The sequence below is a fragment of the Camarhynchus parvulus genome, chromosome 19 (genome assembly GCF_901933205.1).
Source record: "Camarhynchus parvulus chromosome 19, STF_HiC, whole genome shotgun sequence".
NCBI classification, from domain to species: Eukaryota; Metazoa; Chordata; class Aves; order Passeriformes; family Thraupidae; genus Camarhynchus; species Camarhynchus parvulus.
The window spans coordinates 802,934-829,101 of record NC_044589.1 but is presented as its reverse complement, the minus strand read 5'-3'; the positions used below and the strand labels follow the sequence as shown (position 1 = coordinate 829,101).

The 26,168-nt window shown below is 46.5% G+C and overlaps 1 protein-coding gene across 2 annotated transcripts in view; it reads right to left on the bottom strand.

Moving 5' to 3' along the window:
* The window catches only part of CLIP2 (CAP-Gly domain containing linker protein 2), a 78,969-nt gene that overhangs the window by 26,562 nt on the left and 26,239 nt on the right, over positions 1–26,168 (bottom strand). For both annotated transcript variants that reach the window (XM_030962502.1, XM_030962500.1), the window contains exons 3-5: positions 16,360–16,898; positions 7,431–7,555; positions 1,649–1,862 (exon numbers count right to left, since the gene is read on the bottom strand). In XM_030962502.1, the coding sequence (XP_030818362.1) occupies positions 1,649–1,862; positions 7,431–7,555; positions 16,360–16,898 (878 nt within the window). The remainder of the gene's footprint in view (positions 1–1,648; positions 1,863–7,430; positions 7,556–16,359; positions 16,899–26,168) is intronic.

Sequence of the window (26,168 nt, the reverse complement as noted above, 5' to 3'; positions counted from 1 at the left end):
CTGTTGGTAAACCATCTCCAGACCACACTGCACAGCCATCAGATAGTTATTGTTTACATTTCTTTTCTGAGGCTTCCCAGCTTCTCAGGAGAAAAATCCTAGCGAAAGTATTTTAATAAAGTATGTCAGTGACAGGGTAAAGCTGTGTCCTTTCCAGCCCAGAACAGCTGAAGTCCCGGGTTAAACCTGGAATGCTGCTCACCTAATGATCATTTATTCAGCTGAGGAGAGCTGCAGCTCCAGCTCTGGGCCCTACAGGGGAGGTGAAGTCTGAGAAATATCTGGACAATGCTCACAAGCTCAACTGCTCTTCTGCAATGCAGTGAACACAGCATTTCCCAAAGGACACAACATGGGGTGGGAACTGGGTCAGGGAAAATTATCATGCACTCTATCACCTGCCTTCTTAGGTACATTTTATTGATGGCCTGCACTGATGAAATCCCAAAGAGTGAGCTCAGCTGGGTAGACTGAGATCTAGTGGAGATCAGTTTGGGGTTATTTGATGCACTCCCAGGAATGACACTGCACCCTTGTCCCCAGCCAAGAGGGCCGTGGGTGTTCTGCAGCAGCACCACAGCAGAGCCAGAACTTTTAATAGGATCACTGCCTGCTCTGCTTTCTGCCTGCTTGAGCACCTGCCAAAACCCCAGGCATGTGACCCAGGACATTGTCACCCTCCACAGCAGGAGCTTTGCACAGCTGCTCAGTGGAGCAGCATGACCATGTGAGACTGGAAGCAGTGTCCTTTTTCTGCAGGGATCCCTTCTACACCTGCTCTTGACAGCAGAACTGAGATTCATCCCACTACAAACTGCACTTCAAGCTCTTCAATGGTCACAGCTGCTTGGTGTCCCTTACTTGGAGGGAGACTGTGTCTCGGAGTCTCTGTGGTCAGGACAACCCTGAGATGTGTCAGACAGTCTCATTTTCCAGCCTGGCAGCCAAAGAAGGAGTCAGGATTCTTCTGTTCTGGTTCTCAAGGTTGTTTATTTTTCTCCTATCTATTACATTCTTTCTGTGACCTGCTGAGATCTGTCCAGCAGGTCGGGTTGAGGCACACTGACACCCTCGGGGCAGTGTTATCTTTTTATACTAAAAACTACGTGTACTTTATTTACAATAATTTTCCAATACCTATGACCTGTGTTAGACAGTCTGTCTCTACTCTAAACCAATCCAGAAGTGTCACCATCACAGCAGAAGATGGAGGACAAGAAGGAGAAGAAGGACAGAACACGCCCTGATTCCTCCATCTTGCCTCCTGAACCCCCATTCTAAATCCCCAAAATTCTACATTTTCACCCTGTGATAAATTCACTAACATTCTACTCAAACTCTTGTGGCTTGTAACTCTTCACACAAAGTTGGTAATTGTTTCCATGGGGTAAAATCAAAGGCACAGGTGTTTGTGACTCTGTGCCAAGGTCTCTGAGCTCCCTGCCAGGGTCTTGAGTCCTCCAGGGCAGTCAGAGCAATGTCCTGGGTTCTGACAACTGTGAGGGGAGCGACAGCCCCACACTCCATTCCCCTCACTCCATGAATGGTGAAGGAGCAGCTGCACTGGAAGAAAACCCCAACCCTCCTGTTTTGTGAAGTTGGGTCACAAAGGTGGAGTGAGGAGCAGAGACCCCCAGCAGGTACTCACCAGCCCACTGCGGCTGGGCCTGCCCCCGACCGAGGAGGCCACAGAGCTCACGGAGCTGATGGAGGAGCTGCTGGGGCTGTGGGTCAGGGCTGACACCCCCATGGCCATCCTCTTGCTCTTCTTTGCCTTGGCAGGGCTGGTTGATGGGAACCCGATGCGGATCACCTTGTGGATGGGAGCAAAGAGGCCAAACTTGGGTGGGCACTGGAAATACCTGGAATACAGGAGATGCACCAAGTGAGAAGAGGCAGAGCAGCCATCTCACCCAAGCCTTGCAGAATGGCACTGGCAAGCAGTACAAAACCCACAGCTCATCTCTGGGTGCTTTGCTGTGGAATTGTTTCACAGAATCACAGAATGACCAGGTTGGAAGAGACCTTCAAGATCATCAAGTCCAACGCAGCCCCAGCACCTCATCTAAACCCTGGCACCCAGTGCCACATCCAAGCTTTGTTAAACACACCCAGGGATGGGGACTCCACCACCCCTCCTGGCAGACCATTCCAGCACTTTATCACCCTTTCAGTAAAAAACTTTTTCCTAACATCCAACCTCTTTTTCACTTGATGCAGCATAAGACTGTGTCCTCTGGTTCTGTCAGTGCTGCCTGGTGAAAGACCCCAGCCCCACCTGAGCACAGCCACCTTTCAGGGAGTTGTAGAGAATGATAAGGTCACCTCTGAGTCTCCTTTTCTCCTGGCTAAACAACTACTTTCCTGTGTACAAACAGTTGGATTCTTCTTTCCTGCTTGCAGCACTGGCAATCTCCATGTTTGCATTTGTGGTGCTTTAGCAGGGGGACCTGAGGTAATTGCCAAGCACCAGCTGCTGTGCACTTTGGTGAGATGCCAGGAAAGACACAGCTGGTAGCCTGGAGAGCACAAATCCCAGAACATAAACACAGCCACAGCACAGGCACTCCTTCCTCACAACCAGCCTTCCCAAAACTTGGGTGTGCTCTTTACCCTGCTCTGAGGATACTGATGTAGTAAAGTGTGTCTGCAGGGAGATGTCAGAAGATGGACAAGGCTCTACTCCGTGAGCTCAGCAATGAGACAAGAGGCCACAGGCTGGAAGTCCCAGCTAAAAAGGCCTGAACAGGCTGCCCAGAGAAAGTGTGGAGATATTCCAGAACCTTGTGGAGACAATACTATGCCATGTGCTCTGGGATGACCCTTCCTGAGCAGGAAGGTTGGACTAGGTGACCAACTGTGGTCCCTTCCAACCTGACCACCCTGTGACTCTCTCAAATAAAAAGATGTGAATCACACAGCTCTGTATAAATGTTCCACAGGGTAAAAATCTTTCCTCCCAAAACAGCAGCTCAAACCTTTGAAGCTAAAAATACAATTACAGCAAACTCCAGCGTGTGCCACCTCCTTTGGGTGGCAGAGAAACTGCTTCCTATGCCATCAAACTTGGAAAGATGAAAGCATGGAAAAGGGAGGACCAGATAATTACAGTGCATGGTCTCTTCCACAACTGAGCCCAATGATTCTGTGTCTCCAGAGCCCTCTTCCAGAATAAAAACGAGCCACAAGTCAGTGTCAAACCCTGGAAACTCCCTCAGGGCCTTGGCTGACCAGCAAAGCCAAGGTTCATTTGCTGCTGCCCAGCTGCACTGCAGCAAGAAAAACCAGATCACCTCCAGCATGGTGTCCCTGAGTTCCAGGGGAGCAGCCAACACAAAAAGCTCCTCTAAGAGCTTCCTCACAGGCCTCCCAGCAACACTAGGACTAAATACAGGCTCATAAAACAATCTGGCCTATGTTAATATAAAAAAGCAGGTTCTAATGACTAAATTACGCAAATCCAGTTTTACTAGCACAAGTTTTCTCTCTCTCCAGATGTGAGCAGCTGTTTCCCCAACTCCCTTTTATTTTTTTAAGAGCTGGCAGCCATACAGCTGTGTCACAGGCAGACCCCTGTGTGCTTGGGAGGCCAGGGAACAGCCTGATCTCCAGCCAGATGAGAATAAAATTAAATTTTAAACATCAGATCCATGTTTTTTCTATAACGAACTTTAAACAACCCCTCTACGACCCCAAATCTCTCAGCCTCCTTGACTTCCTGCCAACACAGGCCTTTGGGTTTTAAAAACCAGCCACACCACAGGCTGTCCTCTTGCAAACCTGCCAAAGCCCTGCTCAGCATCATTTTCCCAAATTCCAGTAGGCACAGGCAGGCCAACAGCCCCTTCCACAGCTCTGCCTGCTGTAAGCACAGCCTGGTACTGTGGCTGCACAACAGTCCCAAATGTTAATTCCCTTAAAAGCCTCTGACAGCTCTTAGCAAGTTCAAACTTGCATCACTATGTCTGCCCATTTTCTTTCAGTCCAGATTGAAAGTGGTTGCAATTAACTTTTATAATTCAGAAGCAGGAATTGGGTCCAAACCACTTGGCAGAAAAAAAAATCTACATGAAAACCAAGAGCTGCTCTCACTGAGTGTGGAGGAGCTCAGTACTCACATTACAGAGAGGAAACAGGGCAGAAAAGTGATGGCAATGCAAACTGCAGGTGGAAAACAGCACAGGAAATGTTGAAATAGATGGAAAAATCTTCAGTGTCCAAGGCTGACAAAGAGTGCAAAAGTAAAAGGTCTGGGCAGTTTAGTGAGCAAGGATTCTGACTGGAGCAGAGGGAGAAGGGAGAACAGTAAAATAAACAGGTAAATTTAAATTACTAGAGATGAGTGCATGGAACTGGCTTGGCTTTGTGGAACTGACACCAAACCAAACCACACCAGCACCTCTGCAGTCTCCTGTGCAGACAAGAGAGCAGATGCAGCAAAGCTCAGTGCACATCAGCACCATCTGATGCACAGAGGGGCTCCCCACAGTGACACCCTGTCCCCTGGGCCACTGCTACTGATCCACAGCCTACAGCAGCCTCCACTGGAGAGCCACAGCTGCTGGGAAAGCCCAGCCCCAGGGCCTGCCCTTGGTGCATATCCACACCTGAACCTGCAGGAAAATCACTGTGCCACTGTGGGAAATGGATTCATAGAGAACTCTCGAAGCCTGACAGAAATCCCACACAGTGTACATCTGTGTGCAAACCTTGAGATAAGAAATGCTGACTTAGAAATGCCATGGAACAGGACAGACACTGCTGAGAGAGAAATGGAGCAAGAAAAAAGTTTCAAAGGATGGCCTTACAAATAAGACTGGATACTTGAGAGAAATAGAAGTATGAAAGATGCATTGTAGTAAGACCCATGAGGGGTAATTTTAGATTATTAGCTTTAAGGCATTTACAGCATGGTGTAGCAAAAGCTGATAAGCCAAGAAATACTTACAGTGTATTGTAATTAAGATATAGTTGGCTTCTGATTGTGATAGTGTGAATTATAACATCTGTATTGTCTCACATTTCTCATGAGACTGAAAATAGAATAAAAGTTTTTAAAACACCTCTCACTTACCCCATCTCTGGGCCAGAAAAAGAGATAATCCACCCCAAATTTCAGCCAGTTCACCACTAACTCATGTCACCAATGTCACCAAAGCCTCTGGGCTATCTCTGCTGCTTCCACCAGCCTCAGTGCCTTGAGCTCCAGTTTTGGGTTTATTCTCCTGCTGCAGCTGCAGCAGGCAGTGCTGGGCTTGCTGGCCAGTGCTCACTAGATGGCAACCATCACCAAAGCACAGGCTGCAGAGTGCTGGACAGCCTCTGCCCAGGCTGATCCTGGCAGGACAAGATCAGCACAGCCTCAAGAATTCCAGGCTGCCAGAGCACACAGGGGAGGCACTCAGGGGTGCCAGCATGCACCAAGGGAGTTGGTTTGACTGTGCAAGCTTCTCCAAACTATTGCTGCTGAATGGGCACCTGCCACAAGAAAATCAAAGGCTGGATGAAGGCTCACAAGGACAGACATGGACAGTGCTGCAGCTTTGCTCTGAACAGTGTGGAACAAAGGAGAAGCCTCTGCAGACAGGGCACACGCCAGAACAGCCTCAGCCAAGATGCAGCAGTTTCAGAAGACAGATGACTTCCAAAAGGTGGATTTCCAAACCACAGCAACAGAGGTATGAGGATGAGAGGCAGACAGTACTACACTCACATCTGCCTTTCACACCTTCCACATGCACAGAGGCAATAAATACTTCCTGAGCACCATGAAGATTAATCTTCCAGATAGTTTGAATTGTATGATAAAGAAAGCAGAGCTTTGCATTCAGTCCATGATTTATTCTCTGCCATCCTGGTTCTTTTATTTTGAGAACAGGCTGAAACTCAGCCATCTGCTGCCAATCATTTACTGCTTTCTTGCCCTGACATTGAACAAGACAGCTTTTCTGTTCATTTGAATGAAAGCACATGGCTGCTGGACAAAAAAAAAAAGGCTGACCCAACATAAGAAACCTTTATTACAGAACCTAAGATCTAACAAGGCAGGAAGTCTTAGCACCTCAGTTTCAAAGTTATAGGTTAGACTTGATGATATCAAAGGTCTTTTCCAACCTAGTTAATTCTGTGAAAGATAAATCTCACCTCTAAAGCCAGACTTCCTTCAGAAGCTCCAAGAAACCAACAGTATTTCTAACTTAAGGAACTTGTGTAGGACAAGGAATCAGTTGCACCTGTATTTGAAGCATGGTCAGAGCTGCTGTATAATTCAGATTTGAACACCACCAGGCCTGGGTCATTCCATTAACTAAATTCCACATGAACAGAAAGAGCTTCCCAGCAAGCCTGTGAGATGCCTCTGCCTGCTTTTATAGATACTAACAAGGGCTTTTTTGGAAAATAAAAGAGTGGAGGTGCCTAGGGAGTCAGAGGTGGTAAGATCAATCAGCAGACACCTATCCCACTGCAGAATTAGTACAGGGACAGAAAACAACCACCAACTGTTCTTTCAGTCCTCTGGAAATTTGTTCCCAGAAAAAACAGAATAAAACATTAAGTTAGGAGAAAGGAAAGTAAAATCTTCGTCTTTTGCAGTTCTGACAGGGTGACATAGCACAAGAAGACAGTTTGTGACAGGAATGTGTGGTAGAAAGCAGAGCTAATACAATCAACAGAATCAGTTTCTAGCAAAAATTAAATCTCACTGTAAGTTATCTTCTCTCCCTACTTTCTCCTGTTTCCTGAAGCCATTCAGGTTCCTCCTTCACAGAAGTTATCTGATCCTGCTTTAAAATGGCCCAGTGATGAGGTTTGTATTGATCTCCCTGCAAGGCTATCCAAAAACCTAAAAGACTCAAAATTAGACTCTTCCTCCCAGCCCACAATGTCCAACCAAGCACAGCCCTAACTCTCTGTAGCAATGTGGCTCCTGTTGATAGAGTGACCAAATTAGCCTTTGCCTCCTTAAAAAAAAAGAAAAAAAAAGCCCAGAAGTTTCTCTTCTCAATTGGTAAAAAAGACACTTCATAAGACCTTTGAGACTTCACCTCAAACCTAAGGCTACCTAATTAGACAGAAGCCAAAAAGTCCTCCCTAAGTAAAAAGAGAAGAGAACAAAAGAAATAATCACTTTTGTAGAGTGTTTTTAGCAAGAGCAAGAACCTCTTGTCCCCAGCCCACTGTTTCTCTGTAAGAGCTTTGTTATTTTACCATTTATTAAAACTTTTCTGTTTTCCAGCACTATCTCAGAAGCCATCCTACTAATTTTATGCCATTCCAAGTAGCTAAGCTATCTCAAGTCTGACAGGTTCCTCTAAGAGCTCGTAAGACCTACCTCGAAGAAAAAACCCATCAACTCTCCTCCTGGGGCTGATGGCATTTGCCCCCCCAGGCACCCCAGAAGGTGTGCAGGGGCTCAGAGCAGCCAGTACCTTGTGCCAGCAACTGCCCCATCGTTCTTGCCCAGGGGCTCATCCAGCTCCACTCCACACCACTCTCCCTTGGCAAAGTCCGTCTCTCCCACGTAACGCACCACTCCCGTCTTTGTGCCACCGACCTGCAGAGAGAACATGTTCAGAGAGAAGAGTTTTAGAGAAAATGTTTAGAGATAAGAGGTTTAGATAAGAGCATTAGAGATGGCAGCACTTGTAGCATCCCATGAACCGTCCCCCCTTGGTCAACCCCCAGGCCCTCAGCCCTGGAAACATTAACTACTTACCACAGAGTCATCCCTCCCAAAGGGAAAAACAGTCTCCCATGGACTTGGTGTCACAACTTCCTCTGGTTTCTCCTTCCCCTGTCACTGGCTTGGTACCCCTGGTGGCCACCTGCCTTCCCCTGGTGGCCAGGCCCCTGCCCAGCCCTTAGCTCTGCCCCCACCCCTTCCCCTTTATAAGCTGCCTGCTCCACCTGGGTTTTCTCTTTCCCTGGGTTTGTCCTTTGGTGACTGTGTTACTCTGCTGGAATAAACCCTTGCAAAAGAGCCTTTCCTGCCTCTATCACTGAGCCAGCTGTGGTGAGTGTTGAGTGGAGGTTTGACTGCATTGCCTGAATGTTAACTCAGCCTGGCTCTCCACAGGAGAGGCTTGCTGGGGACAGGGGACAGGCAGCAGCACCTATCACTGTAACACCGCATTTTTATTGGCACCCAACGTGAGGTGCACCACTCCTGTCTTTGTGCCACTGACCTGCCAGAGAGAGGATATTCAGAGAGAAGAGGTTTAGATAAGAGGATTAGAGATGCCAGCACTGTGTAGTAACAGGCCCCCGGCCAGGTAATAATTAATATAGACTCTATGATTCACAGAAGGCTGATCAATCTCTGTTTTTATTAATAAACCCATTGTTTTTATAGATAGTTATGATACAACTGGGCTTGACTGGTCCTTTAATTAAAACACTATCACTAATTAAGAAACCACCTTTTGGCAAACAAATCTCTATAACACATTCCATGTGTTCACAACAACAGGTGCAGCAAGCTAAGAATTGTTTCTCATTTTTTTCTCTGATCTTCTCACAGCCTTTTTCCAGCATGATGACTGGGAAAGTTGTGTGTTGGTCAGAGAGCTGCTGCCACACTTCCACTGACACAAGGGGACTGCAGCTGGCACAGGTATTTAAAGAGGGAGACAGACATCTGTATTTATTTTCTTTTTCAGATCTGATGAAATCACCAGATAGTTCTCACACCGAGTTCTATCTAATTGTTATAAAAGCAATAACATCTTATATTTTACCAAACATAAAATGTCATTGCTTTTATAGTTGTTTTGGGAAAAACAACAACAACCAAGCATAAAGCAGCTAAAAAGAGCTCCTTCTGGAAGTTCCAAAAAAATGGAAACAATATTGAATAGTTCTCACACCAAGTTCTCCCAGCATTTGTCTTTCCAATAACTGCAAAGTGATTTTGGGACTGCCTGCCTAGAAGTAAATATAATTGAAATATATTTCAAGGTGTCAACTAATTGCACCAAGTTACTTGTGAGGCCACAAAGGATTTTAAGCCCTGCAGGCACAGCTCATACCTGCCTTGCCTGAAGAACCATGACCTGCACTGACAGGTTTTCCAACAGTTCTGGGCAATACTGGGACATGACAGCAAGAGCACAGCTGAGCCAGGAAAGCATTCCCTGCTCCTCAGCTTGCTCCCAGGATGTAGAAACTGCTCAAAATAGAGGTGTTCCACTTTTATCTTCACTTCCTACAGCAACAGTGCTGACAAACTGCATGGGAGTGGGGCTCAGCTCACTGCCAGGCATCCTCCAGCACAGGTTTCTTCCCCCACCACGGAGAAATAAGAATAAATCACACCTTTTTCTCCTGAATTTACACTTTAAGTTCTTAAAGTTTGCAGCTTGCTGAGGACACTCAAGGAGGGCAAGTCAGGGAGCTGTGTTTTGATCATTGCTCTGAGAGTGTGTGGCACTGAGCAGCAGCTGCCTGTGCTCTAAACACTCCCACGTGGACACTTGGGCTGAGAAAAGGAAGATAGAAAAGGAGGAGGGTGATTCTTAAGGTTCATACTTCGAGTAAATCTGCATATGATCTAAACCTTTATAGCCCATCTCTCCTAACGCCTAAATTCAAGGAAGAAACCTTAAAAATAAATTTTAAATTAAATTTGCAGCTTTATCCTGAATGACTTGCAGTTACTCATTTTCTTAATAATAAAATGAACATTAAAAGGTATCAACACAGTATTATTTTCCTACAGAAAACAGAGCCAGAAAACTCTGAGTTTGTGTATTTTAGAGTAGCAATGTTAGATTTACCAATTCTAAATCCCTAAAAAATTGCTTATGTAAAGGAAAAAAGAGTTTTCCTAGACTAAAAATAACTGTGCCTTTATGGACTAAACAGCACAGCTCTGAAGTCTGCGTCCAACCTCAAGTCCTGGGAGGCTGCAGCACACAGCTTGAGTTAGTTCATCCCTTCCCCAATGAAACATCCCCAGTAGCTTCAAGGGACAGTCTAGGGCTTGACCTTCACAACAAAATGAAGCCAAGGATATTTAGAGAATATTCAGCAGGTCTGTATCTACTGGTGAGTCAGAGCAGCACCAGGCAGTCATGGAAGCACATCCACACACCTTCCCTGCTGATTGTAGTATCATTGACATCACATTTTACTGTGCTTATCCCATCAAATGGACAAAATGGGATGCAGATCAGTATCCCAGGGCTGAAAAGACAATGATGCTAATCCTTCCTGACACTGTCTTCAACAGAGCTAAATTATCATTTAAACTATTTACCAGATGAGCAGCAGGACAGATCTCAGTGTGGCTGCTGAGAGTGATGCCCCCTCCAGCCTGTGTCTGCTCTCTGCTCCTCATGGCCCTGCTCATCCCACAGCAGTTTCCTGCTCTAAGCAAGAACCTCTCGGGAGCTGCCCTCACCCTATGGCCTGTGGGCATTGCTCTGCTTGCAATACTGTTCAGGAAGAACAGAAAAATAAAATTCTCTGTGCCTTTCAGGCCATCAGGGACTGTCCCCAGCCATGTCACACACACTCAGGGGTCAGCAATGGCTGAGACACCTGCTTGATCATATTCCCATGCAGAAATCCAGAGATAACACTGTCCTTTCTGTTTAACATCCTAATTTACCATTTAAATTGATTTTCAAAGTGTTTCCACAAGACAGGGCTGCTGAGCAGAGGGTGAGGTGGGAACACAAAGTGCCCAGCACAGGGACAAACCTCCTCTGCAGAGCTCCTGTGTCCTGTGCGGGGGACAGGCTCAGCAGAGCCCTGAGACTCCTGCTGCTCTCCTCTGGGAAGAGGAAGGAAGGGGCTGGGGGAAAAGAGCACACACAGGACCCTTGCTTCACACTCTGAGGACCTTCAAGTACTCTCTGTGTGCAGCACATCAGCTTATTCCACTCTGCTACTGAGTGATGCCAACAGGAACCTGGTAATCACCTTTAGTGGACAAGTGTGGCTTGCTCTGGTTAGAGCTGTGCCTGCAGGCTCTACCCAGCCTGCAAACTGGAGCAATCATCCTTTCCTTGGGGATGAATGGCTGGGTTTATTTCCTCCTCCCCATACTCATCCACCCACTAAAGGATCCTATTTCCACCCAAGCTGAGAGAGGCAGGAGCTGTGATTTCCCATCATGCACAGTTTAGCTCTTCTAGCATTGAAAATCACTGTACAATAATACTTGATTTACAGAGGGTGCTTTTGGCAAAGGCACAGGATGAGGATCCAGCTACTACAGACCACCTGAAATAATGCAAGGGGGTAAAAGTGGCCATCACATACTGGGGCTGTGTCCCAGCTACAGCCAGGGCCAGCATTCAGCAGCTGGTGAAAGGTGGAGAACTGGCTTGTGGTCAGGTTTATCTGTAAATACAACTTATCTCCATGTGCAACCTGGCCATCAGCAGCTTTATCTGATTGAATAAATACCATGTCATCTGAGAATGCCAGAACTGGCTTTTAAGGTAAGGGGAGAAACAGACAGCCAGGAATTACAGGCCAGCCCTCCCTATGTGATGCTACAGGAATTTTTATAGTTTCTTTTCATCCAACCACTGATCTTTGTGCCTACCCATCCCCACAGCACAAGTCAGCATTGCACAGCAATGAGTCTGACAGCACTGCTGATGCAAGACATTTCTGTGCATTTATCTGTTAGACACCAGGGAGAAAATAATATCCTAGGGAGGTGGTGTAAGAGGAAAGCCTGGAATTACAGCATCTCCTCCTGGGGCTGGCTCCAATGCCAAGTCTGCCTGTGTTATTAACACAGTTTGCTCCACCACACTCCACTTACAGCTCCCATTTAACTACAGATAAAGCAGACAAGGGCCAGGCAGTGGCTCAGCCCAAATGAATGGTTAGGAGGGTGTGCACAAAGAGCCTCTAAGGGTTAATGTGGCAGCAGGGCATGGCAGTTGCTTTGGGCTATTTATTTCCCTCTTTGCTTCACTGCATAGAAACAGGATGGTTTAGGTTGGAAGGGACCTTAAAGTTCATCTTGTTCCACCCCTGCCATGGGCAGGGACACCTTCCACTATCCCATGTTGCTCCAAGCCCTGTCCAACCTTACCCAGAACACTTCCAGGGTTGGGGCAGCCACAATTTCCCTGGACAGCCTGTGCCAGGGCCTCACCACCCTCACCAGGAAGAATATTTCCTAATATCAAAGCTAACCCTACTCTGTCTGAAGCCATTCCCCCTTATCCTGAATCTACACACTCCTGTAAAAAGACCCTTTCCAGCAACAATCCCATACAGGGAGCAAAGAGCTCTGACCAGGAGTCCCAGATGTTTTCTTATCTCCTGAATCCTGCAAACAGCTGGAACACTGCACTTCCCATTGCCTGTCACAAACTTCCACAGGGACAGAGATCCATCATCCCACACTGCCATTCTGCTGCACTCTCTAGCATGACACAGCAATTGCTGGAGCTCTAAGCAGGCAGTAGAACACTGAGAATCCTGCCTTGGTACAACTACAGAATGGGATCCTTCCTTCTTTCTGCCTGCTTAGCAATAAGGGAATATGCCAGGTGATTGTCTGAGAAAGGCCTTCATGTGAAAAATGTGTATTTTATGATTGGTTTTTGGCAAATATTAAAATTAATATGATATGTGTTATGTTAGAGAGTGATGCTGTATTAATTTTCTTAAGTAGTGTGTTAAATTATAGTTTTAGGTTATAACATAATGTTAAAATAGAAACTATGCTATGTAAGATACTTTTTTTAAGAAGGGACTTGCACCGAGGTAGCAGCCACAGGACACCTCAGTCTTTCAGAGAAAGAGAATTTATTGCCCTCTTATCAGAAGAAACAAACTTCTTCCTGCCTTGCTCAGCCCTGAAGAGCCGTCAGGATTCAGAGGAAGAAGCTGACACTGCCCAGACAGAATCCTGTGTTTGAATGGAATTTATGCATCATGTATGAGGTGTATGAATATGCAACAGGCTATTGCTTTAAAGGGTTAATTCTTCGTTATTATGGGTCCTTTTTCAGGCTTATGCTGCCCAGAAAAGGTACCCGGACGTCCTTAACTCTTTGTTTTTATTGTCTCGTATTGTCCTAATCCTAATTGTCCAAATTTTTACTCTAATTTTATTACTATTTTTGTAACCATTTTATTACTATTAAACTTTTAAAATTTTAAAACCAAGTGATTGGTGTTTTTCACACTTCATGACACCTTGCACACCTTTCCAGCAGCAAGGCTTCAGTCTCAGGCACTGAAATAGCTCAGGGATTTTGGCAGCAGAGCAGTGAGTTGTCTCTGCCCAAGGAGAAGGGCTTAGGCTGCAATTCTCCTGCCCAGGGATCTTCTCAGGAAATGATTTCTCACTCAGGAGGTTCAATGCTTTCTGCAGCCCCAGGCTGGCTGAGCAGGGCTGTGGCAGGGACAGGTGGGGGGTGAATACTGAAGAAAGAATTTGATTTGTTTATTCATGAGTGCTTCCCATCATTTGCCAGGAGCTTCAACACACTGCAGGCAAAAGCAGTTTGCAGCAGACAGACAAGATGATTAAAACCACACGCTCAGGGGGAAGGCCAGGATCCATTTCCAGCAGCCCAGGCAGGCTCCACACAGCCCTGCCCAGGCTCAGCTGAAGTGCTGCTTCACTGACTCTCCCTGCAAATGTTGCTGTCCCAGCATTTGCAGTGGCTTTGAAGACCTGCAAGTTCCAGCAAAATCACAAACCTGGCATCCATCCAAAAGGTATCTGGGGCAAGACCCCTCAGCAATGGAACCAGCCACTGGGATGTACCCTGGCCCTTAAATAGCTTTATTTATCACTCAATTTCAATGCTGAACTGCACAATTCCAGTTAGGAAATACAAGCATGGCCGTAGGGCAGAATACCTATTCTAAGAGTAATCTTTTTAAATTATTTTTTATTTAGGTTGACATATAATAAAACCACCTACTTCCCCCACTCCTTCAGAGTAATGACATCTAAAGGGGAATGATTTCAGCTGCTAAGAAGGCCTCTCCCCAAAGAATGCAAAATACATTTTCTTAGGCAAAAAACCAAGCAGAAATTCCTCCCAGGCAGAAAATGCTCCACTGCTCTGTTTCCAGCCCTTCTTTCCCTGCAGAAAGGCAGTGAGCCAGCCTCACATTAACAGAACTTCAGCAATTATCCCATTTCAGGAAACTCAGCTGTCACTAAAGCAAAGGTTAATTGTCCCACATTTATTTGCCAGACTTCAAGAGATGAGTTCTACAACATTAGGGTGGAATTTTCATCTCTTTAATGCAATTTTTACATCTCTGGGAAACAGTCTGAGTGCCAAAGGCAAATATTATCTAACTCTTTTAATGGAAAGCTTCTAATGGAAAGCTGAAAGTCACTTTCTGCAACTGCTGGAGAGTCACAGAGGGTCTTGGAACAAAGTAACTGAAAAGCAAAAATGTCTTCAAGCTATAATGGACTTTAATGAAGTTCAAGAAAGGCACCATCAGGAAATAGCCTGACTGCAGAGAGCCAGGTGTCCATCTGGCTGACCTGGAAGGGTCCCCTGCAACCTTGTGCTCCATCACAAGCACTCACTGAAAACGTGTCCTCTCTCTCTCATTTGAAAAGCCTTTGGTGGATCCCATACATCTAAAAGCCACTCTCAGATAAAAATACACTTTTTCAGAAAAGGAAACACTAGGAGTAATAAAGACAACTAAAACTGTACCAAGCCACAGTGGATGAACAAAGATTGGCTCAAGGAATTTGAGGCAACTCAGATTAATTCAGAATTATTGTTTATGTATTCCAATACCCAACATGATTAACTGACTCCTCCCATAAGTAAAATACAAGCTGCCAAGCCAAGCAGATGTGAATGAACCATAACAGCAAATTATCTCTTCTTGTTATTATCTGTTCTTTTCCTGGATCTCTATGACTGTGTGCAAGCAATTCCTCATGTTTCTATAAGCTGAGCATTCCTGCTAGAACCAGTGACAGACTAAGCTTATTCCAGGCTCACTCTTTTGGAGCTATTTATTACACTAACAAGTCACAGCACAAACTTTATCTAGTAATATCCGAGGGGGATAAATTAGCAGGCAGGGAGGGCAGGCTTTTAAGGATACACCCTCATTTTTAAAAATTAAAAATCCAAACCATTCCCAAAACACAACTCAACAGAAGCCCAGGGGAAAGATGCTCCCAGGTTTTATTCTGTGGCTATGCCAAAATTCACTCTGGGTGGGCCCCACTGAGGTGAGCAGAGTGTTCAGGGAACAGGTCCTGTCTCAGAGAACTTACGTCAGGAGAAGAAAGGGGTAAAACAAGTCTGGAGAACATAATTCCATTGCTTGCCTGGTTCAGAAATATGGGGATCCACAAAATCAGATGGTTTTGGGAAAGCTGCAAAAAGCAGGCCTCAGAGATAGCAGGACTGTGATTAGAGGTAAGCAGTAGCCATGAGATAGTTGGCCATTTTGAGCCTAGCTAATGAAAGGCTGCCAAACTCATGGTTGTGAGGCTGTTTCACTGATAAGAAATAATAAACACCTGAGTCTGAACATGGATTACCATCTCAAGTGCCTTCAATCCCAACCTCGAGGGATTGATACCCCGACTGATATCGAGAAACCGATATGTTGGGGTACCCGTTGCTGATTCCCTGACTCCTGGGAGTCTGGCTGGGCTCTCCCAGGGGGCTCCACTGTCAGGGGAGACCCTTCTGGAGTGGTTTCGTGTCAGGAAAGAGATGCACTGGATCTTTTCAGTCTTCAGGTTCTTGTTTATTGTTATCTTATCTAGAGTTTTGCACGCTGTCCACACCAGGCTCAGCGCACTGGAAAAGCACCACAAAAATGGCCAACAATCTCTTGTTACAAGGTCTTTAAAGTATCCAATTAAGAACTGACACCTAGATTATTTTCCCTTTTAACCCAATAACTGATCCCAAAGAGCCCCCAGTGCAGACTTTTCTGCCCAATTACAAAATGCCACCCAAACCCATGAAGAAGAAGGAAGAACAAGCATGAAGAAGCAGCCCAGGATGACACCCTGTGCCCTCCATCTTGCTTCCATCCACAACTTACTAAAAATCCCAAAACCTAAATTTCTCACCTAAGTGACACACCTACACTACTCTCTATAATCTATTTCACATTTTTGTGGATTCCACTCTATCTTGAAGTCTGGGAAACTTTCTCCATGAATGAGGGTCAAAGTCAGTGCTCCCCTGGGGGTCAGGGCACCCCAGAGCAGACAGGGAAACATCCCTGGTGCCCTGGGTTTCCACAATTGGTAAAAAAACTTTGAAAGTGAGTTGTAAAATTGAGGGCTGCTGTAAAATTCTTGGTGTGCTGCCTGGGGTGTGAGCTGGTGCCCTGTGTTTCCACACCAATACCCCACAGCCAACTCACCAGCACACGATCCCCGAGGCGCAGGTCCTTCTCCCCCTTTTTCACCGAGCCGCTGTCCGACAGGTTGGACCCCGACTCGTTGCCCGTCTTCATGGCGCTGTTGAGGACGCTCTCCCGCAGCGGGATCACGCGCGTGGACAGAGGCGGCGTGGCCGTCCCCGAGTGCAGGGACAAGTTCTGAGCCGTCAGCGAGTCCACGGAGGGCGCGTCGCTGCCCGAGCCCTCGGCCACCGGCTGCCGCGTCAGCTTGGACGGTCGCGTGAAGATGCCCTGCAGCGGCTGGCACTCAAAGTAGCGCACTCCTCCCACGGAGCCGTCATTCTTACCCACCGGGTCATCCAGAACAACCCCTGCCCACTGGCCCGGAGCAAACTGCGTTTCCCCAAGGTACTGGATCACTCCTGGCTTCACTCCATTCACCCAGACGCGTTCGCCCAACACGAAGTCTCCCAGGAAATCATCGCCCACCTCAGCAACCTTCGAAGCCGACTTCTCGGTGCTGGCGGTGGATGTGGTGCCCTGCTTGTGTAAAGGTGAGCCTGTGGATCAAGGAAAAAGATGTTTTGGTATAAGAAGAAGTCCTAGAAGGAAGCCAAAACACCAGGAAAAGGCATTTACAGAAAGAAAACATCTGGGACAACTTAGATTGCAGGTGTACGCCCTGTGAGGATTAAACCTGAGTGATGCCATTACTTACACACCTTCTTCAGTGTAAATCTGCACAGATCCTCCATCTGCTGCCCAGTTTCTGCAGGTCTCACACAGAACATAAAGAAATGACCCCATGTCTTCATCTCCTTTACAGTACCTCAGCCCCCTCACAGCCCCAGGGTGTGGATAAGCTCAAAAGCACAGGACTGGTGGTAAGTGCTTAAGGACCAAAGGGAGCCCAATGAACTGCTGCTTTGCAGGAAGAAGCCAAAGTCATCTTTTTGCCCAAAAAAACAAAAAACAAACAAAACAAAACAAAACAAAAAAAAACTAGGGAAAAAAAAAGTGTGAGACACTGATGTTTTAGTACTTGGCACTATGAGAACCCCATTGCCCCATTGTGTGTCACAATGACCTCCACAAATTCCCCATTTTTCCCAGCTGCTGCTGTGCCCTTTGCCGGAGCAGACACCTGGGGTGTGTTCAATATAAACAGCATCTCTCTAAACAGGAAGCGTCTCCAAACCTTCATGCACAGCCCTGCAGGGTCACACAACGTGCATGGAACTCAATAAACTGGCAATAATGAGTGCCCTTTTCCCAGCACCAGCCTTCCAGCAATTCTCTGCTGCCTGGGGAAGGAAAAGTGCAGGTGATGCTGGTATTCAGTGTTCTGCTCACGCTCCCCAGCAGAATCTTGATCAGCCAAACTCTCCATAATACAAAAGGGGACCCTTAAACATGTGGCAGGTGCCTGAATGGGAACAAAGTCAACCCAAGCAAGTGAGACAGCAGTGACCCAGCTCTTGCTGACCCCACTGTCAAACCCTCCTATCACAAACTTTGGGCTTTCACCCTGGGCCCCAGGCAACAAATGACAAGGACATGAGAACTTCATTAAAACTCTCTGAGGGTTAAAGGAGGAGGTTGAGAAAAGCCCTAGAAGAAACCACAACAGAAACTGAGGAAATAAGCTTGCAAAATAAAACCCAGCAAGTCACATACCATGGACCTTCAACCATCCTCAGCTCTCAACAGCCCTGAGGTCGCAGGTGTGGTTCTCCCACACAGGTGGTGTAGGGGGTGTTTGCAGGAGGCTTGGAACCATATATCCTGTGCTCAATGAAAGCTCCCTGGACTCTTCAGCCCAACTTTCAGCTGAAGTTTCTGGGTGCCACCAACCAGAAAACTCTAAAGCAGGAAAAATTTTTTATTTGCTACCAGAGAAGGCTGGCAGAGGACAGCCTGAGCAGCTGCAGAGACAAGCCAAACTTGAGTGCTGATGTGTAATGAACTGTGAAACTTGTTCAGCCTCAGCCATCACTGTGGCTCAGTCCACAACACTTCTACAGCTCTTCCACAAGTAATGGGCCTGACAGATCAGGCTCAGCTCCTAGAAAGAATGAAAAACAAAAGCTCTCAAAGCAAGATACTTCAAAGCTTTGCTGGAGGTCTAGGAAAGAAAAGAGCACCATGGCAATAGCATGAAGAACTTAGTTCCTGCTAAATCATGTGTGTTACGAGGGATCAATTTTGACACTTGGGTTCTTATTAGACTACAGAGTCAACACTTGACAAATTTCTGTGGCCACCAATCTGGGGCCCCTGGAAGCAGTACCTCTGCCTGGTCTGAACCTTGTCTGAACAAGAGAGCAGCAATTAAGGGGTGACTGTAAAAATTCATCTCACAAACAGAAGTATCTTCAACCAGCTCACTGGGCTCAGTGGGCTGGGGCTGGAACAGCTCTTGAGAAGATCAGCCAAAAGGGACATAACACACGGGGAACGTTCAGGAAAATCCCATGATGGGCACAGGAAGGACAGTAAACACTGTCCCCAGCTGTGTGAATAATGTTCCCAGCTGAAAATGTTGGTGGCAACAGAGACCATGGAGCTCCCACCAGAGCTCAGCCAGCTCCCAGGGAGAGCCTTCTCCTGGCTTCTGGACCCTGCCTTGGAAAGTTTCCTCAACCTCATGTGTTCTTCAAGAAGTTTTGGGGGCTTTTGGGCAAGTTTCTGGCATTTAAGCTTGTGTCACTCTCAGTTTTGTAGGACAGTACACCAAGATGAGCTCTATCAGATCACATCCAAGAACCAGTTTCACTTTAAAAAATTAAACCCAAAGACTACAAGGATGCTTAGAGATTTTGATCTTTACAAAAGACTTTAAATAAAAAGAAGTGTGAAGGAAACAGGGCTCCATCCATCTGAACTATAAAAACAATCATAGGCAGAAAATAAGGCCGCTAGTGTGATTTCAATGCTTAATAGCACAAGACAGTAAAGCAGTCACATTAGCAAGTTACATTTTAAGAAGGTTCTAAGTTAAATAACCAAAACTGGCCACAGGGGTTTATCACCAACAAGGTCTGTGATGGGTAGGAGAATAAATTAAATTAGAAACACAACTTGCACCTTGGTTTTGTGCTTGGCAGAGCACCCTAACACACAAAGATTGTGTCACTGACATGTCTGTGCACACATACCCACCATGCCAAGGACAGCCAAACTCAGCCTATTTTACAGGGAACTATAAGCTCATAAAATCTGGGGGGCTCTGCTACTATATTGAGAAGAGATCAAAACTGTTTTTCTAGACTTACTGAGCCTGAGTTTCAGCACAGCTCTTGATTTCATGTGTCAGTTAATGGTTGAGATACAGGTCACATTGACTCTCACAAGCACCTCTGCAATGTGGCTGGGTGAAGCAAATCCTTCAGCAGCAAAGCTCAAGCAAAGAAAGGCAGGAAGGCTTCCCAAGGCTGAACAAACAATGCAGCAGGATTTAAAATTGCATTTAGACTCACTGTATTTCACTGCAAGAGAAAACACCTTCAAAACTGACTTGGACCAGCAAAAAAGTTCATTGGATTCCTGGTGCAACACTGTCCTCCCCCAAAAGCCAAAATTTTAGTGGAACTTTACACACTCTTGTTCATTTTAGGTGCCTGTCTGGTAGGCAGGTATGCTGAACTACAGTAATTACATCTCAGGAAAACAATCTCATCCCAGGCTCCTGAGCAGTGCAGGCAGAAACATCATTATTCTTGAGCATGAGGTGAATTATTCAAAAGCACAGGATGTAAATAAGGAACTGCCTGAAGATTCACCTTGTTTATTATGGCCACAATGTAGAATCTTGTGTTTTACATGGCTTTCATTACCCACATATGAAATAATAACCACAGAGCAGCTAATGGGCTTTGGTGCAGGAGGTTTTCAGAGTAGCCATGATCAAGCTGAACTCATTTCTCTTGGCTTTTACTAACCCACCAGCTAGATGGCAGACAGCATCCCAAGCAGTCCAAGCAGACTAAGCTCTGATCCTCCCAGGTAAGTATCTGGTCACCAGCCTTTCAGAAGGCAAATGGAGCAATGAGTAACCTGACTTGAATCCCATGAGTACCTTAGGATAGCCCAAAAGTGAGAGCAGCTGATGGCACTGCTCCCAGAGACCTGAAAATGGTATTGCCACTCTCCAGGTACCTCTTACAGCTGAAGGGAAAGCCACCCAAGAGGATTGCCATGAAAGATTTCTGAGCTTTTCCAGCCCACAGGCACCTAAAGAGTTGGTCTATTGGGCTTCAAAACAGCAAATCCAAACATGGATTTGCTGTTTTGAAGAAGAAAAGCCTTATTGTTCTAGGGCAGACTCCCGGATAAATGCCAACAAGTTCCAAAAAACTCACTAAGAAAAAAGTTCCAAGAAACAGCAAACCAAGGGTACAGATCTCAGGTATGAAATTGAGAAGAGTTACACAAGAGAAACCCACCCAACTGAAAAAACTGGGTTCTTTCTACTCCAACCCTGGCAGTTCCTGCTGATGCCAACCAAGAAGCCACAGGAACTCTCTGAAGGTCACTACTGGGCTCCAGCTCAGCTGCTCACCTGGAAGCCAGCAATGAGGAAGGCTCTTCCTGCTCCATCCAAGAGGATCTCCCTGTGCTGCTCTGTCCAGAACAGACCTCACCTGCTAGCCAGGACTTCCACAGCAGCAGCTGCCCTCCTCCTCTCAGTGGGAGCAGGCTCCAGGACACAACAAGCAGTGAGCAGGATCTCCTCCACTCAGGCTTTCCAGCTTTACAGCCCCATTGTGTTCATTAGCTGGCTCATTCTTTTTGGATTAAATGGGCTTCCTGTAGGTCACAGCTTCCAGGGCTGAGCAACAACTTGTAAATCAAAGTCACACAGAGCATCCACTGCATGCACATCTTATCCAGCTCCAAATCTCTGCTTTCCCTTTCACAAAGCCTACACATCAGCCACCACTGTGGCAAACCTGGTGCTTAGAGCTCTTCCTGCAAACTCATCCCACCAGTTTTAGGGACCCATACTGACAGGGCACCACTACTTCAGGAGCCAAATTCCCACCAGCCAAGAGCTGGAGAGGTTAAAAGTTTAACTGAAGTCTCAGCCTATTCTCAGGGCTCTTGTTACCGTGTCAATGAAAGCCATGTGTCCAAAATCCCCTGAAGCACAAAGGCTTCTGCAAAAAGGGCATGGATTCTTCCAGCTCTTGGAAACTGCTGTAGGAAGGAGTGAACAGAAGTTTCGTATAGTAGAGAAGCAAGAAACCCCCCCTCAGGAAAGCCCTGGAAACTGAAGTGGGAGGAAGAGAGCACAGGAGCAGCAGGAACACTTTCCCTGCAGGATTCCCGACATGCTCAGCCTCGTGCTGTGTTTCAGTCACATCCACTGAACCCATCCATCCCCTCACTCCCTGCTCATCCTTCGACCTCCCACAGCACTCCAGTTGCTCATTTCTTAACACCAGGCAACTGAAACAAAGGGGAAAGGAAAATTGTTTGTAAAGGGGAGGAGGGAGAGGAAGGGAAGAGCAGTTCAGTGTGAGGGGCAGTGCTCAGTGAGTGCTGCACATGGATTTCCTACTCCCTGCAGAACCCTTTTGTGGTCTGGCTGCTCCCAAGACACATGCCAGGCACCACAACTGCCAAAGGACTCAGAAATGCAACAGCCTGTTGTGTTGCCATGGGAATCAGGAGACAAGCAGTTAATTGATGAAATGGAGGCACACTAGATTTAAAAGAAAGAGGAGAGAAAAAAACTACAAAAAAAAAACCAAAAGCCCAACAACAACAACAAAAACCCAGCACAAAATCACATGCACAAAAACCAACAAAACAACAACAAAAAAAACCTAAAACCACAACCAAACAAAAGAAAGAAGAGAGATTCCAGAGTAGTGTCTCATGTCAGGAAGGAGGGAGGAATGAGCATAAACGTTATATTCACAGAAGAGCTTTACAGTGCCCCTAAAAGAGATTTTCCTTTTCTATTTTAATTTTCAGAGGTTTTTACTCTCAGACATCACCACATCAGACAGCCTGACATGCAGCACAGAGCTGCCCACCCAATCCCAGCTGTGTTCCCTCTCCATGGTAAATCAATAAACTTCTCATCCACTACCCAGCAACAAAAGCTGCCACTGGCATGAGACTGAAGACACTTCACCCTCCTGTCACTTGTCCCTGCTGTAGACGCCACTGACCTGTGATGGGGCAGCAAGTTGTGCAGTCTGTGAGCATCTCAAAGTGCAGCCTTGCAACCAAACTGGTCCAAAAAACCCTTTTTGGTACCAGCTCTGCTCCTCCCAGCCCAGGCAGGGCTTCAGGACAGTCCTGTACCAGGGGACTGTAATGCCTATTTGAAGCCAAGATTTTGTCACTTGGAAAACCTTGCTGCTGGCCACAGGGGTGCCAGCTCAAAGGAATAAGGTCTGGTTTTACTGCCACAGGGATCGTGCAGAGCCTTGGAGCACTGGAGCAGCCTGGCTCACTGCTTGGGTCAGTGCTCAGATGATGGGGATGACACTCAGACACTGTCCCTGCTCAGAGCACCAAAGATCTGTGGTGGATGATAATACCCCATCCAACAGCCTGCCACCTGTGGAAACCCAGGGCACTGGGAATATTTCCCTGTCTGCTCTGGGGTGCCCTGACCCCCAGGGGAGCACTGACTTTGACCCTCATCCATGGAGAAAGTTTCCCAGACTTCAAGATAGATTGGAATCCGCTGGGGTGGGAAATAGATTATAGAGAGCAGTGTAGGTGTATCACTTAGGTAGGAAGTTTAGGTTTTGGGATTTTTAGTATGTTGTGGATGGAAGCAAGATGGAGGGCACAGGGTGTTGTTCTGGGTTTCTTCCTCATGCTTCTTCCTCCTTCTTCTCCATGGGTTTGAGTGGCATTCTGTAATTGGGCAGAAAAGTCCACAATGGAGGCTCTTTGGGATCAGTTATTGGGTTAAAAGGGAAAATAATCTAGGTGTCGGTTCCTAATTAGATAGTTTAGTCTTAAAAGACCTTGTACCAAGAGATTGTTGGCCATTTTGTGCCTTCTAACGAAAAGCTGCCACACTCACAGTAGTGAGACTGTTTTACTGATAAAGAATAATAAACACCTGAGTCTGAACATGAACTACTGTCTCAAGTGCCTTCAATCCAGACCCAGAGAAACCACAACTGGAACCACCACAACCACCCTCCACTGTGGGCTGGAGGATAATATCCCATCCAGCACCCCACCACCCTCCACTGTGGGCTGGAGGACAGCCTGGTCTTGTCCCTACAGCCCCAGCACTGTCAGCTCCTGGTGCAGTGGGTTTTACTCATCCTTTACACTGCAGTCACTGTGAGCTTCCCTGGCTCTGCAGTGCCATTTCATCTCCAAGCACAACCCTGCAGAACTTCACTGAGCGAAACAGAGCTCATCAGAGCTTCCCCTCACCAGTGGTCAGTGCAGAGTATCTGTTCCCCACCGCCTACAGCAGCTTGTCTACTGAGCAAGAGAGGAGAATGCACAACCTGCTGCACCTCCTGTGCAGGGGTCAGGGATTCTTCCCTTGGCAGCAGCAGCAGCAGCCACACAGGCACAGAGTCCTGTGGGAGAGGGGCTGGTGCCTGCTGCCTCCACAGCTCTCACTGAGCCCTTGCCACATGGAATTTCTAGGTTACCACATGGGGATTTGAGATTCTCAAAGCAACCTGGATTACATAAACATGATGCTGTTAGCAGTCAGGTGAAAGCCAGCCCACTGCCACATGGAAATTCAAATTATTGAGCACAGCAAGGAAGCAGCTGTTTTCTGCAGGATTTATCACAGCCCTTTCACACTGCAGGATGAGGCAGAAATAGAGAGGGAAGAGGTACCTGTGAGAAAAAGCAACACTTTGCAGACAATAGCCAACTGCCTGGCAGCACACTGTGGGAGGAAGGAGCCCCAGAGATTTATGGCTGACTTGGAAACAAGAACTGAAAGCTCTGCAAGTTCACAGCTGAAAAGCTGGAGCTGTGATCTGGCACAGAGGCAAGCTCTGCATCTGGCACCCTGGAAATCTCCTGCCCTGCTGCTCCCAGGAATAACCCCAGTGGTGTGGATATTAATATCAGATACAACTTCAGCATCCCTGTGTTTAGCTCCTCTGAAGAGAGGAGGCAAATCCAGAAATAAAACTGCAATGAGGAGGAAGAGAGTAAGAATGAGAATTATGAATGAGCAGCAAAACCCAGTAAGGACAACTGCAGAGATGTCTTGCACTGAATGGAAGGGGATGCCCATTGAGACAAATATTTGCCTCCACAGAGGCAGCTGGGGAGGGCAGTGAGCCTTACACAGACACCCCAAACAAAGGCTTTCTTATAAAGGTCTCATTCAAGATGCTGACTGGTACAAAATCTGCTCTGCCACTGGCAGGAGGCACATTCCTGGTGCCTGCTAGAGATGGAGGAGCTGGGGGAGTTACCAGCTATGCTAGATCAAACCCACTATAATTCTGAAAAGAAACAAACAGCAAAGCTATATATTTATGTGTGAGGGTTTAAAGGTTTTTTTTTTTTCAAATAAACAATGGTATTCAACAAAATATGCAAAGCAGATTGGTTTTGGCAGTACAAGGGAGGCCAGTGAGTAGTAGAAAATGCACAGGGTTTCTTTCACTGAGGGATAATTACCTTGCAACATATGGCTGGATCTATTAATCTCAAAATTGCAGTCTTAATTTTTACATAATTATTATTTTTAAAACCATATTCTTTCAACAGTCACTTTTCAATACTCTAGTTAACATTTTTCAGCCTTAAAACAGGGTCTATATATCACACCTCTGGAGAAGCACCCTGTTTTGACCAGAAATAATGAAAACAAAAATCCCACAACTTTAACAGCTTTGCAAGTTTAACAAAGCCTGGAGCAGCCATATCTTCTTCCTCAGCATGTGCCACCCCTCATCTCTAGAAATAACATACAGACACATTTGCAAAACTAGAATTTAATAAACACCAGTATGTTAAAGTGTGTATTACAAAATAACAGTCTCCATTCTTCCTTAAACAATAAAATCACTTCAACTAGAGAATATTCCACATAGAAGCATTGCTCACTTTTTTCACCATAGCTTATTCTGACAAGAAAATACAGTTTTCTATTCAAGTCCTTAGCTCTACAGACTCAGTAAGTTTTGTCCCAGTAGCCCCACAGCCAAACTGGGTTACCTCCCACTGACCACTGCAAGCAATGAAAGACTTGGGGGCAGAAAGGAGCATTAGAAAGCAGCCCAGGGAAGAGAACAAAAACAGCAGCTGGGGAGGGGATACTCACAGGAAAGGGTCCTGCCCTGCCCAGGGAGCTTCCTTCCAGCAGCCCAGGGAATGCCCAGCTCACACTCACCCTCAGCTGCAGAGCTGCAGTCTCACCCTGTGTTCACTTCTCCACAAAACTAGCACAAAGCTGATTTCTTGGAGTCTTTTCTTTTCAAAGAAGCATGGAGAAGCTCGAGGAGGAGCTCAGCCTGAACCCCCCATGCCCACAAAGCCCAGCACACACACGTGCACAGCTGTCTGCTGTTCTTTGGCTGTGGGAATCTGCAAGGCACAAGTGTGGTTTGGGGCTGCTGTGATGGAAGTGAGGACAGCTGCTCTCACTGAGCTGATCCAATGACAGAAAGAAAGAAAAGGAGGCAGACACAGGTCTTTAATAAGACATTTATAAACGATTTCCCAGGCAGAACACTGGCACTAGCACAGAGAGAGAGCAACAGTCTTGGGACTGTTCTGAACTGGAGAGTTTTATCTTGAGCACCAAACACTGTAAAGAGCAGCCAAGTAAAGCATAGTGCTTTCCCCCCACCAGAAGAACTAAT